At 38.2% G+C, this 17,993-nt stretch overlaps 1 protein-coding gene across 5 annotated transcripts in view; it reads right to left on the reverse strand.

Moving 5' to 3' along the window:
* FARS2 (phenylalanyl-tRNA synthetase 2, mitochondrial) overlaps positions 1-17,993 on the reverse strand; it is a 231,259-nt gene that overhangs the window by 163,715 nt on the left and 49,551 nt on the right. For 4 of the 5 annotated variants that reach the window (XM_057369135.1, XM_057369136.1, XM_057369137.1 and 1 more), the window contains 2 exons: positions 11,930-12,565; positions 2,171-2,330 (listed from right to left, as the gene is read on the reverse strand). In XM_057369135.1, coding sequence (XP_057225118.1) covers positions 2,171-2,330; positions 11,930-12,547 — 778 coding nt within the window. In that variant the 5' untranslated portion in view covers positions 12,548-12,565. The remainder of the gene's footprint in view (positions 1-2,170; positions 2,331-11,929; positions 12,566-17,993) is intronic. The other variant, XM_057369139.1, reaches the window with a different exon arrangement.

Genomic DNA, 17,993 nt, shown 5'->3' on the forward strand with positions numbered 1-17,993 from the left:
AAAAAAAAAAAAAAAAGAAAAAAAAAAAAGGCAGGTCAGTGATATGACCTTTCTGCAGAGATTCTCAATCTAGCATCAACCTGAGCTGGTAAATTCCCAGAGAAGCACTGCAGAAGCACAGCTATGAAATCCAGGACTTCAGGCACAAGCTAGTTTATGCAAAACTAACGTGAACAGCAGAGTTAATCTACAATCCACACAATCTGCTTATGAGAAACAATTGGCTGTATGACAATGCAACATTTCGCTCACTCACTGCAGCTGTAGTCATGCTATTGTGCTAGAAAAGATGTGCAACTTCACTACAATATTCTGCTGACAGCACAGGCTGTAAAGAATACAACTGAAGTAAAGTATAAAGGGAAGGAAACTTTTGCTTTTAACAGGCCTTATAAAATTTCCACATAAAGGAAAAACACAGAAATTTTGCAAGATCAACACTTTTAAACACATTTTAAATTTTAGGTTAACATTTACAGGAGTAGAGATACAAAAAGTTATCAAGAGTATTGTGTAAAGTGAGGAGTAAAACGCAAGTTAAAAGATAACAGTACCTCAAGATAGTTGCAGTGCACTGATCTCATATACCTTGCACCTAACATGAATTTTGTTCTTTGAATACTGTATTCCAGTATTTCCATGAACGGAGGGGGAGGAAATACATCTAGATATACATAGCTATCTCTAATTAAATTTAATTCAATAACTATATCTTGTGTTTATATTTCAGGAAAAATATTTGGGGTATAGAAATAGAAAATCCCTCCAGTAAGAAGGTGGCATCTACTTTTAGTTTGTACATTTAAAATAATTTATGAATRTATTTGAATGTCTTTCTAGCTACTGTGTGGACCGCAGAAGAACATGCTGAGGCTTAAAGTGCAGCATCTGTCAACAKTTAGAGAAGGATGTCATTGCAGTCYGAGATACCACTAACAACTCCTAGAAWTTGCTCACTTTAAACATCCTCAGCATCTGAGATTGATTAAAATATATCCTTCTTACTGTTACTCACTTTCACCCTAATTTTGTATGTTTCAAAAGGCCACCGTTAAGTAAATACACCTACAAGAAACTCTGAGCTGAGTAACTTGAAAATATTTGTCCAGGTGGAATAGAACAAAAACTGGTAAAAGTTTTGCTTGCTATAAGTCAACTTCAGAAATTCAGAAAAATATTCAAGCAGTCATATATAGAACTTGGTACCATTATCAATCCACTCTTRGAGCTACAGCTCTAAGTGCAGTAAACATCTTAAAAGACCTCAGAAAGTAGGCAAGATACCCTATGCATTCTAATCCCATYCAGTATTCCCTCAACAGAAAAATGAATCAGCTTAGAAGAGCAGCTTCCTTGCCAGGAAATAGCATTAATGTAGCAATTTTGACTCAGGCCATTTATAAATTCAGTTCTTGAAACTGAAAGCAGGTATTTCTGAGGAGAGAATATTTCATTCATAYACACATTCCTTACCTTTCCTCATTCCACTGTAAGTACCAAAAAACAATTATTTCTCGGCTTGATGCAGACTTWGCAAACAGAGTCTTCCCTCAGCTGGGAGGTTTAATTTATCTGTGCAAGGGAACTGCTCACAGCTTTTTGTGTGCAGCACACGGACACACGCACCCTTCCCTGCTCCTGTCTGTCCCAGTGCCGCTGGTGCGGGATCTGAACGCTGCCCAGCTGCACCCAAGCTCTCATGCACCCAGAGGYGATGCTGCACCCACGCTCCATCCCTCCAGGGACACAGAGGGCCCATGAGGATGAAGCAGAGGGGGTCCTGCACAGCTTTGCAATGGAGCTGGAGTTGCCCCTTCTCATAGGACCCACAATGACAGATCCACCACCTTTAACACACAGCTTCTGCCAAACCAGTGCTTGTAGCTGGGTCCCCACCTGTATCCAAACCCACTATGTTACCCTGACATGCTGCACACCAAAACACTTTCACAAAAATCTGATGATTCAAGACAGTATTGTGCACAACAGTATTTAGGAAAACCCAGAGAGGAGTGTGGGGCCTCTTGGAAAAACTCACATGGCTGTTTCTTTATTAATACCGTCAACACAACCCCTAAGCTTTCTGTCTGTGTTATGCAGCAAAATGCTTCTCAAAAGCCCAAATTATTACAGCCATGAGCAGCCTGGGAGAAAAGGTGTAAAAACCTACCATCACCAAAGATGTGAGTCATGAGCTTTGTGAGCACTTGCTTCAGGTTGAACTCCACCAGCCTCACTGCCTCCATGGTGTGACACTCCTGCTTGTGCGCAGTGCGATGGCCTTGCTCAAACAGCTGTAAACCTTCACCATCTTTAATRCTGGAGAACAACTAGAACAAAACCACAAAAACACCAGTTTTGCATCAGTGACCTTCTAAACAAAAATAGAGAATGAAATTTCATTGAGTTAAGTGGGAATCTTACCTGCTAAGTCTGCACTGTTAAAAATAAACATAAAGACTATGACTTTATACAAATTCTGTTCCCCAAATGCAGGGGAAAATCACCCTAAGAATAAAAATACTCAAATAATTAAATCTGGTTTATTTCTATACAGTATCTTCAAATAATATGATTAGCTACAGGAAAATAATAGTTTACAAAATAAGCAACTCTCTTTTTCTTATTTGATTCCTTTGAAAGTTACTGCACAGAAGAATGTACTCTGTACAATGTATTTAAATTACACCCCAAAAACTGCAGAACACAATTGTGCTTATCAAAACTTCAACATTTTTAATACTTGAATAATGTAAAAGAAATCAAAAACACCAAAATAGAAACTCAAACAAAAAACAAAATCACAAAACCAAACAACAAAAAAGCCAAACCCAAAACAAAAATAAAAAAACACCAAAAAACAAAGCAATAACCACAAAAAAAAAAGAAAGAAAACAAAACAAAATAAAACAACAACAAAAAAAGAAAATTAAAGAAAAGGAAAGAAAACAAATCCTGGCAGTTTAATGGGACTTAACCTACTTACAGTACATCTTGGGTATAGCTTATTCATTTAAGGACTACCATTTTCCTGCATATTCCCCACACAAGGCATTCTTTTTGTATACAGGAATTTTGTCTATAGGGCATTTAACAACTCATGATCTCAGGAGGAGGTTTCCAGATACATTACAAAGCACAGGACCTGTTTTGGGATATGACAGCTGTTTTGGGATATGACAGACATGCTCTTCATTCAGCTGCTGCTCCCCACATCTGCTGTAAACTGAAGATTTCTGTTTCCTGTGTATCCCCATATGTTTCTGGCCAAGTGATCCTGGCCAGATATGTACCAGCAAATCTATACCCTCTCACAGAGACCAATAAAACAGTCTCATTTAACAACATTGTTGGAGGCTCTGTATCTTGGGGGACAAGCAGGCAGTTTTACACTCTAAAGATATTTTTGTTGGAAATCCTTACAGATGTACAAAATCTCCATCTCTGGGGTAAAGTCTGAGAGGAAGGGAGAGACAATTGTTAAAGTGTTTCTTGTGCCTTTTGTACCCCTCCTCCTCTACCTTCCCACAGTCAATCAACCACACATAGAGGGAAAAAACATGCACTGAGATTTTCTTCCCATTAAGTCTCCCAGCATAACTAGCTCTTACTCAGGAGATGCCACAGAGTGTAACCTTAATAACTCATGCATGCCCACAGAAGTTGTTTTAACTGCAGTTTGATGGCTTCAGAGCACTAAATGCTTTAAACAAAAAGTTCAAATGAATCTCTGGTAGTCCACAAATGCTGGATACAATTAAGACAAGTTCCTAGCACATTTCCTACAGACACAATGCATGCATGAAGACGCTGAGATTGCATACAAACTAGCATCACAATGGATTAAAGGAATTAAAAAAAATCCAGTAGCATTTAACTTTTTATTGCTAGCTACAAGGAGACTGCTGGCAGATTAAGGAAACACATCTCCAGTTAATCTCCTTGGTGTGCTGCAGAAAATACTAAAAAAAAAAGTAAAAGCATAAATCCAAATAAAATTATTCTCTTTCAGACTAACAAAAATGCCTTTACTTACCAAAAGGCAGCAACTTGACAAAACAAAGTATTACACTTTTAAATAACAGATTCTTTATTCAACTGCACACCTGAAAGATTAAACCCTCTTCTCTTACTGGCATTATTCTGACCCTGGCTGAAACAAGCATGTAATACCCACCCTACAACTAAATTGCTGTCAGCAAGGCAGATCAGTCATCCAGCACGTGGTTTTGAAAGCCAGGGGGAATTCAGAGAGGCCAGCATTAGCCTAGAGAGGATAATTAGGCTCACTGGGTGGCCAGTGGAGAAACACAGGCTCCATTCCAGAGGAACACAGAGTGGCTAAATGAGGTTCCGGCTCTGAACTACCCTAATACAGGTAGCTATTTTTTCTACTGACTGACTGACTCACTCACTAAGCTAGAAACACCCTTCAGGCAACAGAGATGTTCCCTCTTTGGACAAGAATACACTGTATTTACACATTGAAGGTATATTTGTTATTTTACCCATCAGCAACATTTTAGGACATGAAACTCTCTTCCTCCTTCTCCCTTTCATTCCTCCCTTGAGCTTATGACTTGTTCCTCAGACCACTGCAAAGGACAGTCTGGACACCAGCCTTTAAAATACAGCATACATATCAACAAGTACACAGAAATACTTTTCCTTACTGCTGTGTTATTCCTGAAATGTTCATATTGCAATTACAGTCTTTAGCAAAATTCTRTTTCAGTAGTTTATATCAGATGGGGAAATAAAATACGTGCAAGAACAATTAAATACATTTGATCAGAACCCATCCCTGTAACCTGCCTGAGTCCTCATCCTGCCAATCCATTCATAGGCACCATATCCTTCTCCAAGCCAGGACAAGTGTCCATGTAGCAGTGTACTGAGCCAGGCTGCCAGATGGATCTGGAAGGGCYGTGACCCAGGAGAAGGGAAGAAACTGAGGGATGTGAAAATGGTCAAGTTCAGCTCAGTAATCAAATATCAGCATGCTAGCAGCACCAAGAGACAAGCTGGCACATGGAACAGGGCTGGGCCACTTTGAGCACATGTGTGACTTTAGTCCAGTTTGGACAGGCTCTGAAAACAGAGCCATAGGGAAGTCCCTGAAAGACAGGCAAGGCAACAGTCCCTCTTACAGTCAGGCACTGAGAGGCACTTTGTTACTCTCCACAGAGGCTCCATCAGCTGTGGATGGGCTTATACTGAGAAAAAATATATGCCTTACAGTTGTATTAATATTTATTCCAGACTTTCCATTCACTGACATTGCTATGTCAACACGAGCAGCTTTAAACCAGCTCTATTACAATGACCGAACTGTGCTAAGTACATGTCTTCGATTAGAAACACTTCAACATTTCTGTATACAGAAAAGTCTGAATAAAATGATGAATCGCRTACAGTCACTCCTTTTTGATGTCAGTTTTTCTCAAGAATATATCTGAGCAAATGGAGAAAAAAAATGCTTAACAGTCTTGCATAAAACACTGRCACAACCAAGATAACATTTTCATGTACATTCATTCCTTCAGTGAAGACTAAAACAGAATGCACTATCTTATTGTATTGAATACAATCAGTCACTACTATCACCAGGAAATAAATTTCCTGTAGCCATAAATTGAGCACCTACATGTCTGTCTCAGGACAAGAAGATTTTTCTTTGAGTGAAGGTGTGCAAACATTGAATATTATATCACCATGCAGAAGTCAAAAAAATTAACACTTACCAGGATTTATCAGCTGCATTATGAAGGGGAARGCAGAAAGTGACCTAACCATGTGGCATGAAGTTTACTCACAGCTGAGCTCATAATGAAAAAATATTAAAATTTGATGGCATGTAATGGCAAGAGGACATGGGGTTTTAACTAGACAAGAACAAATGGACCTATGGTCCTTCAAAAGCACATTCCAGTATTTCTCAGCCTTGCATGAAGGGCAGAAGTCACATGTGAGATTTAAACAAAGACCTCAATCTTTCTTTAATCACTTGACAGACATTTTAGTCTCACATCCCTTCATTATCCATGTTTAGTGTTCAGTCCAAAATTAAGTATCTCTTCGCAGGATGGCATTTGTAGTAGGTTTGACATCAGAGAGATCTGTAACTACATCCTGTCTTTCCACAATGCAGTTGTCTATTCCTCCTGCCACTCAGGCATACACCAGTGATTAAGATAATGAATAAACCATGCTCATGTACTTACACTCCCAGGCAAACTAGCATTTAAGATTATCTCTACATGAGGATCTGCATGTGGCAACACCCAACCCTGCAACACCAAATACATTTTTGTCTCACTGGCCCTAGTAGAAATCTCTAAAAATGAACCAACAGCTGCATTCTTACTCACTCACAAATAACAAACCCTTTCCACAACATTTTAAATGTGCTGTGGAACTCGAGACTCAACCAATGGATCAGGAATGATGCCACCAAGAGATGGCTCAAAAAGAAAACCAATGTCAGTCTCAGTCAGCCTCTAAGGTGTAACCAAACACCCAGATCCAGCCAGTTTCAGGTACCAGAGATACACAGTCCATGATCCACAGGACAGAAGGCTCTTTACTAATTCAATCAGAATTCGGGGCGGGGCAAAAAATGGCAAAAATTACTTCAACCCACAAGCTTGCAGGTGGTCACCTTAATTTCTACATCCTTCCATTTCCAGACCTCCAWTTACAGCAAAGAGAAAAGTAATCTCTGTTGTTTTGTTGGGGTGGAGGGCTGKTTTTTTTGGATTTTTTAACCTAATCAAAGTGCTTCTGTAAGAAAAGGGAAAACAATAAAGATGTTTTCTAACCAGAAGGAAAAAGTAACACTGCTACACAGACATCTGATATAATGAGACATATATGATAGACTTCTGTTTCGGAGGCAATAGGATTTTTTTTTTTTGCTTTTAAGTACCTTAGAGCTCCCAAGTACACTTGTAGACATTTTGCTTTTTTTCTTTTCCTGCACAATTTAAATATTGCATTGAAYAGATTTAACTTCTTTATTCTGAAAAGCATTGCTGGTTTTTTTGGKTTTTTTTTGCTGGRTAAGAGTAAGACAAAGTTTGAAAAAAATACGTAGTCTTTGAGCAAAAGATGCACCATCAGTTTTCAAACTTTCTAGACAATGGATCACTATGAAAATCTAACAGACCTTCTGATGCCCTTCACTGTCAAATTTTCAACAAAAAATAACAAAGAATACAATTTGGAACCTCGTATCAGTGAAGATCTATTTATTATGGCATGACTTATACACCACAACTTGGAAAATACTGAATAATACAATATTCCTAACTTGGATAAATACCAGAAAAAGTGAAGTCAGTTCCATCTGAACCAACCAGGCCCTTTATTGCTACCACTCAGCTAAATTGCAGCTTCAGGAATAAATTCACCTCTGAATATTCTAGCAAAGCAATGCTGCTGCTCCTTTCCTTACCAAGGCGGATTTAATCCAGGTGCCTCTGCTCCTGTACAGCCCTCACTGCTCCCTGTGAGAAGAGCTGTCTCAGGCTCCTTGGGACTGATGCTTTGCTCATAACCCTATCCATAAGTTGTAGAGAGCTATGAAGAGTASCCTTCCTTAGCAATTTAAGCATTTTAAAATATTTGCTCCTTGGTGCCCAGCTAAACATTGCTATTATGACTCTCACTCACACWCACAAGCACTCTCAGACATACTGTGAAAGCTCCAAATCACTTCATAAAATAGGAGCTGATCCCTGGAGTTAAATGAATTTAACTGATTTAAATTCATTTACATAGGAGGATTTAAAAAATGGGACTGAAGATAGGAAGGAGCTTTCCATTGATACAATGGCAGAGCAGAAGCACAGTGCCCAAAGCTGTAGTGACAAACAGGATTTTGGAGAAGTCAAACCTAAAGTCACAAGTTTTGCAAGTTGGAAACCCAGGATGGCACTTGATTTTAAAAAAAAAAAAAACAAAACAAAAAAACCCCAAAACCTGCAGAGTTCACATCACCCCAAACCAAAAGGAAAAGGATAAAAGCAATTATTTTATCTTTTTAACAATACACTAGGAATATTGCCAAGGTACACAAGTATGGGAAGATGAGGAAAGGAGTATGTATTTAGATGAAAAACAAAAATTTAAGTCTTCTGTTATCTAAAACAAGAATCTTTACATTTCAGGATATAAACTACAGAAGCTACAATATTGACCTTTTTTTTTTTCATATATATGTAGTCCTTTGGAGAAGCAGTCCTCCATTTGTAATGGGAATATTTACCATAATTTCCATTGCATCCTAACCAAAAAGATTCCATATCCATCATAAGCAATACGATGGAGAATACAGATGTATCTCTCTACTTCTAGCACAAACAAGTCTGATGAGAGCATCATTTTTTTCATCTAAACAATCTTATATGGACCTCTATGGGAACAAGGTTACTAAATTAGAGGAGCAATTCCTACGTTTTAGCATCTGTTCCCCTTAAAATTTATGTATAATTCAGTACAGACTACAAAACGGAGTATGAAATCTCCTTCCAATGTGTAAACACTTTTTATTATCAACTGAAAGCTGTTCATTGACYGCCATTGGGTTTATATTGGCTCCCTCTTCTGGCTGACATGCACRAAGTGCAATTTAGTTGAGATTTTTTTCTCTTTTCCATGAACCATGGAACTATACCAAAGACAATGGCATAGCAAGGAAATAATTTATTTTATAAGCCACCTAGGAAAATTGGCCAGTTAAAATCTGACTTAAACAGTCAAAATTGCCAATCCAAAGCACTAACAAAAAGAAAAAAAAAAGCCATACACCATATAAGTAAAAAAAAAAATCCAAACATCAACTAGAAGAAAAACAGGAATGTTGGAGGAAGTGAATAAAAAAGAATATTATTTGGGGATACTGTTTAAGAACAATTCATTTTATGTTCAGAATTTTAAAGTACATTTGGGAAGCTCTTTTTGGTTCTGGTTTTAACTATTTATATTAGTCAGTTTCTAACTGTTCTATATATTACATTCAGGTAATAATCATCTAAAATACTTTTTAATATATTGAAAACATGTCTAAATGTATTTTCAGATGTTCTTTGATAGCAGACCAAGGACATTTTTTAAAAGATAAGAAATTTAAGCAAGAATTAGTCTAGCTTTTAGCAATGATTTAATTTGGAAGACACTAATTTCTTCAGCACTTTACTATTYACAMTCATACAAAGCTGCAGAAATGCATCAGTTACCTGCCCATCCTTGAATTATAGATTACTTCTCTCTTTAAAAAGTAATCAACCAACCATCATGAAAAAATATATAACCAAAAAGCARATAGCTCACAAATATCTCAGAATAAACACTGTAAAATTGCCAAACTTTGTTTTTCCAGATCTTACTTCAATTTACTGATTTTAACTTTGATATAAAGAATTATGCTGAAGGTTTCCATCACAGGGCAGGAGTCCTAACCTAGTCATGACTACAAATTTGGTATTTATGAAGGAGATGCMCTTTTCTACATCTCCTACATCTTTTGTATCCTGCCTAAAATTTCAGCGATGACCTGACTTCTCCCCCASATCTTCTAAACTGAGAAGAAGCAACAAATTCCTCTAAATTCAAGTTCCTATAAATTCACTCTAGGTTTTTTTCTTTCTCCTCACATCCCTTTAGGTCTGTGGTCACTTAAGTTGAGAATACTGCAAATGATAAATGCATAAATCAAAATAACAAATTAGAAAGCAAACTGACAACAGCATATGAAATTCCTATAYTGGCCATAACATGAAATGTACCCAGGGCTTGTAGCTAAGAGCTAACAGTTTTTCCCTTGGTTCCAAAGATTCTTATCCTTGGAACTGTGCAAATTTCCTCACACCAGAGATTTTAGCATGGTTATGAATGAAAAGTCTGAGACAAGGGTAACAGGCCCTGACATTCACATGTTTCTGCTCAGTGGGCTACAGCTTAAACCTGAGTATAAATAAATTAATTTCAGAGTATTTCTCTCTYGTAGTATTACCTCTATTTAGTCTTTGTTCTGCTCAGACAGTTCCTTCTGGAATTATTTAAATGTGGATTATTTTGAACAGGCAACCAGAATATAAAACACAGAAACAGTCCCCAGTGAAAATTCAGAATTACACATTAAGTTTTTTCCACAAGGCTCTTGTGATTATGACTGTAAAAAGGGCTATATATTGAAACACGAACTAATACAAAAAAGGTTGCTTCAGATCATGCTTAGGTTTATAATTCTTGCACATTGTCCAATAAACAACATTTTACACACTGTACACCACACCACTTCTTTCTTCATCAGTATAAAAAGCTCTCCAATAACATCTCAATCATTTTCTTGGGGAAAACGAAGAGAACRAGAAACCATCTCCAATGCAATAAATTAGATAGTTAAATGTTGTATATTTCTAGATAAAACATGTCAGTAAAAACATTTCTGTAACTGTTCCCAGTTATTCAAATCCTATTATTCCGATAATTGAATTTGTAGAGTAGAAAGAAGTAGTGTACCATTAGGACCAAAATTTCTTAAGGGGTATATTCATTRACAGGTATTTCAATGATTAGATCAATCACACCTGAGGCTTCAGAAATGTCATCCTGCAAGAATGTGGATGTTATAATTTTGTGGCAGATTAAATATTTCCATCTGAATGACTGAACTCTTGTTTAAGTAAAACAAAAGTTGTCATGAAGAAAAACAATRAAGAAATGGTATTTTCTTAATAGARTATTGTATASCAAAGAGCAGAASACACACAAGGCTGGCTAAGWCTGCAATATTTCCATTTTGTGGTTACCAAAGAAGCAACTGCAGGCTGGRCTCAGCACCACACAGCTCACAGGACACTTGCACAAGCAGGTATGTGTTCGTGGTAGAAGAAGCAGCTGCTGCATGGGGTGTGAAACACCAATGCAGGCAGCACGAGCCCTTTCCATCACGGAGAAAAGTAGCGCTCTATGATTACCTTCGTTTTCCCTCAGGCATCCAAAAGCATCAGGCTTTCCTGCCAAGCTCCTGTCACCCGTTGGCAAGCACATTAAGAACAGTCTACATCTCAGTATTATTAGAATAAGCTCGTTTTARCTATAGAACTGTGAATTTGGCAGTATTGCTACAAGCGTACACAAATTATACAAATCAATTACTATTTGGAAACAAACTGGCTTATATTTACCACTGATCAATGATGCAGCAGAGTACTTAATGACACCCAGGCATTTGCAGAACATGCAAGCTGTGCCAACAAAACATATAAACTTAAGAGTTTTGGACATCAACCTAGAGCTCTTGGGCTGATGCCTCTGGACTCTGATGGGTTTACTGTGTATGCACCACACACACACAACTATTGGCTGCAACAGATGAACCCTTCAATGCAGTTTTAGGATGAGATGAAGAATGGAACAATTCCCTAGAATATGTCATTCATTTACAGAAGGTTGGTACTATTAAGAGAAAAAGAAAAGATGACAGTAAGAACTGTACTTTGGATGTAGCTGAAACAACTCACATCCAATGAGTCCTTCAAGAATTAATTTGATATAGTTTTTGGCAATGTGATCTCACCAGAAGAGAGTTGTGACAAAAGTAAAATTGAATTGTGCAGATCATTAACTTAACGAGTTGTTTCCTTTCAGATTGTGTCTCATTTTCCTTGCTTTCAATAATATTGTCTTTCCACGTTGTCACATTTTCCTAGGGAATTTTATAGTTGTTTTCAAATCCAATGCTTTCCATCTACATTTTTGGCAAATTAAAAATATTACTATATGATAAATCACTTGATCTTTATCAACATTCAGCGTAACACTGCTGCTGTAACATGSTTACGTGCACGAACTCTGCTTACAGCAAAAACAAGAGCAAGCAACTTACCCAAAATATCTCTCACCCCAACTAGCGAATTCATACCTCGTGACAGGAGAAGAGCCGCACTCCCTCCATCTGATGGAAGACTGGGTAGTGGGTGTTATCAATGGTGTCTCGGCGGTAGACATCTCCCACTGCCAGAAAGGCATCTAGGCCAGAGTGTATCAAGTCCCACTGATGAGCTGAYGTATGTGCTCTTAGCATGTGGTCACGATTCAAGTAGTAGTTATCCTCCTTCCTTCTGCTGGGATGGTTTTGTGGAATAAGTAAACTATCAAAGTTCTGCTGGACCGTAACCACCGGAGAAAGACCATCATACACAGAAAAGAGCGGAGTCCCATGGCGTCCTAGATAATGTTTGTAGAAGTGSTCCTTCACCTGCTCCTTGATTAGCCACAAAGGGTGATGTTTTCTGTTGTGCAAGTTTTTCCCCACCTTGGAAAGAATCTTCTCTGTGACATTGCTGTAGTCATCCTGAGGATAAGATTTACCAAGCAGTTCTACAGTACTTGCGCAGGGTGCACTGGAAGCAAAATCTGAAGGTACAGACTTGGATGAAGAATGTCTTGAATGGGTGGGAAATCCTCTTACCTTTACTTTCRGTGATAAAGCTGCTTTAGAATACTTAGCTACTCTCATGAATTTCCAGAGCATTGCCATTGTAAATTTTTTTGTGATCTAGAGAAAGAAAAGGAATTAAAATTATTCGAATTAGGAACAACCTTGCTGCAGGAATTGGTAGWATCTTAGGGATACATAAATCCAAATGTCTACATGATTAGTATGATCAAGTTCCCATTAGAAACCACTGTTTTGACTTCAGAGGAGGGAAAATACCCTGGTGGACAAATTTCAGCTAGGATATTTTATTCAATTATCAGGCTTCTGCATCAGTGTACCAGTATTAATGACTCTAGACCTAGCCTGAACCTCATTCCTGATGATTCTCTTTAAAGATGAATAAACATCAGGCCTTCTTTGAAACAGTATTTTTCATCCACTTAAAACATGAGGCAATAACCAAATATGACTTATGAGAAGCTCAGAAACTTAACAGTGCCCTTCAGCAATAAGATTGTTTATAATAAGCAATTAACTTATTGCTATATCATCTTGCTTCGTTAGCAGAAGCTGCAGAACATGTTCCACATTTACCTGATGCATGTGGCACGCACTATGCAATAATCACTAACTCTTATTTAACGCCAGACAAAACCAKTTTAACCTCAAACTACTGAAACACTGAGAAAAGACAGATGGCCAAACCACAAGTCCTATAGTTATATATAAACAGCATATTAAATTCACATATGAGTATTGCACAATAATCACAATAAAGACTCCACAAAGTCAGAACCAATGTTAGGATTTTGCAGTGAGCACAAAACCCCTTTTCCATATGTTCCCAGGATGACTRTTTTCACAGATCCCGCTGCTGTGCAGGGGAAACAGGCTTGTCAGATACCAGGAAGGCAAAGTGATGAGATTCYTCAAGTTGTCTGAACTGAAGAACTCATTTCCCATCAAAAGGCCATCTTTACACATCCTCCCTGTTTACAGACAGGCTTTGTGCTTTAGTTGCAGCCAATAGTGTACACAGCTGCATTCTCTGTAGAGTTCAAAGATAACTCCAAAACCAAAGAGTTTTGAGAGTGATGAACCTTTCGGTCACTCCATATGCATAAGCCCATTCTGAGATGAAAAATTACTTGAAAATCTATAGTCGGGCTTCAGAAATATTAGCAGAGGTTCCAGTAAAATAATTAAGCATTACAATTTTCTTATTATGGAATGGGAAAACAAAGGCATTAGAAGTTAAGTGAATGGGGAAAGACATCTGCTACAACCAAACTAGCCTTGTATTTCTGTATGAACCAAGAATTACAGGGCTACAGATTTTCTGAGTGAAAGAATTTTCTGTGAAAGTCATCTTAAAGAACTGRGGGAAGAAAGGACATAAGCAATAATAAATACACCACAGTCTTCAAGGGATACCTTTCAGTCTTTTGGATTACAACACAGAAACATATGGAAAACAAGTGTAAGTAAAAAATAAACAAGGTAAGACTATTTTTCATAYTCTCACACTTCAAAACACTTATGCAAATAGAACAGACATACTAGAATAGAGAGTCCCAAAAATACCAAATCCTTAAAAGATAATGAGTATGGTCACATTTCGTTTTCTTTCTTCTGGCTTATACTTAGAAGTTTTCCATAGGTCTATTCCTCAAGTAATTCTAGCTTAATCAATCAAAATAAAAGCAAGTTGGGTAGACAGAAATTAAACCTGGCAGGGAAGCTAAGATTACTAAATATATGGTTTATTCTTTTTTTTTTTTTTTCTGGCAGAATATCTTTACAAATAAAGAACAGCTACAAAATTTATCTAGTTTTGAAACTTAGAAGCAGGACTGCCTTTGGCAGGAGGGCAGTTAAGAGTTCACAAAACTATTTCACCAAATCAGTTCTTGATCATTACTCAAAATGTTCTTCACACACACAGAGCAGAAATCACTCCGACAGAGGCAAGGGATAGTCCTACATTTTAAAAAGAGACTCCATTTTCCTGAAACATACGTTCTCCTTCATGGAAAGAGAGTTCTCATTTTCAAACAGCTGCTTGAAATACCCAGTCCTAGTCAGATAATGAATTCAGCTTCCCTTAAGTAAATATCACCATCTGCCCATACATTTATTTTTCAAAAAAATTCAATTCAAAACATACATAACCGTAATGTACAAAAAAACTCTTGTAACTTTATCATGATTCTCGTGATGTTTGCTGCTTTCTTAAATATCATTCCCCTGAGAATCAGACAACCATATGAGAAGTTTAACTTTCACATAAACAGTTCTGATGATTACAAATGTATGGAAAAAGAAACTAGAATGTGAACCATAAGTGTTGGAGGGGCTCTCTTGTCTGTTTGTTTATTTGTTTAAGACTCCTTATTGTTAAGGGACACTCTAGTGTATATATCTTCAAAGGTTATCTGATGATGTTTCAGTATTTGTACTGAGAAACCCTACTATCAGTTTCTGCTAGTTCAGAAACACTATTTTTTCTGAGCAAGTGATATATATTCCTCACAAACTTGCACAGGAGAAAAACCTACAGATGAACTTGTATCAGAGTTTTCATCCTAACAGTATGCTTGTGCCTTAAGTAGTTGAATGGCATTATTACCTGCATMACTATTCTAACCCAAAGCAAAATCTGAGCAGCAAGTAATGTGAGCAGTAAGAAAAGTTGATGAGTTATCCAATGTCCAAATACTGGAAAAAAAGCAAACAAGACTAAATGAGCCACTAGCATGGTATCACACAGAGCCTCAGAAACAGTGAAGTCCTTCACCAACACTCAGCTGCTTCCCTCTCCCATCGCATGTATTCCTCTTCCAGAGTCATTACAGAAAAATGGTATTGGACTTAGTTCAGCTCAACTGGTGATAAGTTACATTTGGGCAGAGAAACCACAGAGAAGAAATAAAGTAAAATATGTTTACACTGTAGACTGTATACAAAATCTTCAGATCAATGTTTACCAAAGCAGAGAGCAACACCAGAAAATAAAAAATCTCTTTACCTTTCTTCTAGCAATAAATACCTGGTGTYACAAATACACTAATTACTCATGTTCACTTATAATAAACAGACATTTATGCACTTACGTCTATTTATTTTTGCCTACGTTTATCCAAACGTCTGGAAAAGCAGTTTAAATTTATCATTTTCTTCCTTTATCTCCACCATGCTTTTCATTTGGCAGGGAAACAAAACTGTTTTTTGTGCACACTGGCAAAACCTGAATCCCACAGCAAGGCCTGCCAGCCAGCTAACAAGCACAGMGAGCCAAACAGCAGCTGTAGGTCCTGTAGCTGAAAACAAATACATAAATGGGAAATAGACAGTGAACAACCACCACTGGCATCTACAATCCAAAGATGGCAAAGCCCTCCACCATTGCCACCAGCAGGGCCTGTGCTCTGGGCTTGACAGCGGCTCTGGCTCGCAGCTGGGAGCCGACACAGGGCTTTGGATGCAGACGCAGGGCTTTGGAAGCAGGCTGTGCTGCTGGCAGCTCTCTGTGGGGTTGCTCAAAGCTCTGCAGGTGGACATGCAAGTATCAGGCCCAGCATCTCCTATTACACAGGTCCTTAGCCAGACATCACCCTGGCACATTCCAGGGTACCCCAGGAGCTCCCCCAAAGCTCAGGTTCCTGTACCTCAATCTCCATACTGAAATGTCTAATACAACTCTGCTCTTGGATAGGAATGATATCACACATTACATTGTGCCACTGTGCTTGGAACTGTTTGCACCTGGGCATAAGCTTTTGAGCAGCTTCAGGGCAGACCAGAGGACAGGAGGTGGCATCCATGCCACCCAGGGATGAAGGCATAAGAACAATCCTGYCCATGCTGTGCACTAACAGGCGCCAACATGACCACACTTGCCAATGTCAGTCCTGTACCACAGACCCTGCAACACTTCTGCAGCAGTTTCAATCGCTGAGCAAAGCTCCTTCCTCCCCCTCAGAAAACCAACCATTCCCCATGCAGCAGCCCAGCAGACATTACACATGCCAAAGTACACCATAGTCAGGAGCCTGACAACAGGGAAACGGCAGACAGAAYACATCAGACAAAAATACTGTGGTTTTGGAGCACACGCAAAAGGCAATTTGATTTGATAAGGGATCTTGTTGCCGTACTGTTAAGGAATGTCCTTTCAAGTCTAAATCCAGGTTTCCATGTCACCGTGCAGCAAGGATTAAGACAGCATTATCACAGCTGCAGTGGTATTTGTCACAGTTCCCCACTACCCAGCTGAGGTTTWGGAAAGAATTGTAGACTCAGTGAAATTCCTCCTTACACCTGCTTTGAAAAGGAGGAGAAAAGAGGGCTAGTTTAGCAGCTCACAATGAGAAGGAACRGGGCTGTGCATCAACGTCGTTTTAGTCACTCACCTCTCATGTAAAAGCGGAAGAGAGAGAAGACTTATGTTTGAGCAAACCAGGGCCCAAATGGGACATCTTTAGGGGCCATTTGCTYGATATTTGTATCTGTGAGCCAAGGGCTCCCTTGCTCCCGCTGACCACTCTTCTCTCTGCCCTGTGCTTTTTACAGCTTATGGCTGCAGAAACACAGATGGGCTGCTGCATACATAAACCCAAGTACATGACAGGTTTGAAACCAAAATTCTGCAAAGATGAGAGTCTGTCTCCTATCCAAGAATAGCTAATTAATGCAAGACTCTGAAGTGCCATGGAAAATGTTAGAAAAGTTGGGCTGCCACCATTTTGTGATGTGACAGCTTTTATCTACCGTATGTGTGGGGAGGGGAGTTCAACCAACATAGCATATGTTAAAACAAAAATTATAAACATATGTTAGGCTGCTAAAATTGGACATTTACCAGTCTGCTTAGCAATTTAGCTAAGCATTGAATTTAAGTTTTGAAAACTATGTAGGCACACAGCAGCAAATATCATTGTATTGCCATGACCATATCTACATTGCATAGGATACAACATAAATTATTTTGCATGCTAAACTAATAACAAGCTCAGATTTTTTAAAGCTCATTTTAAAATGATGATACATTGTTGCAAACCAGAACAGACTTACTGAGCATGCTGAATTTATGTAATACACACAGACTTCTGAAGTAGCCTCACGGATAACTTAGAATGGATCCATTTTAGAACCTGACCTTCCAAGGGCAGAATATTATCAAATATCCCTGATGATAGTTAAACACATTTAAAGTATTTCATGCACTACAAATCACTGGCAAGATAATACAACCTTCAAGTATTTGGCTTTTAATTTTTTCATGTACTTGGAATTCATCTAGTTAATACTCTGTCAGTAAGTTCCAGAAACACACAGCATAACTTTTTATTATTATTTTGGGKTTTTTCTTGACTGTAGCAAAAATATGTCATAAGCTGACTAGCTGTCTGCTCTGTAATGGTGATACATTAATCATGATGTCACCTTCAGCAACATTCTGAGGCTTGCAATATTGAGAGAGAAWACTAAAAAAACTTTTCTGGGATAAGGCACGACCCTGCTTTCTCTCAGCGCTACATGTAAG

This window comes from Malurus melanocephalus, unplaced genomic scaffold, assembly GCF_030028575.1.
Source record: "Malurus melanocephalus ecotype Western Australia unplaced genomic scaffold, MMel_1.1 scaffold_103, whole genome shotgun sequence".
NCBI classification, from domain to species: Eukaryota; Metazoa; Chordata; class Aves; order Passeriformes; family Maluridae; genus Malurus; species Malurus melanocephalus.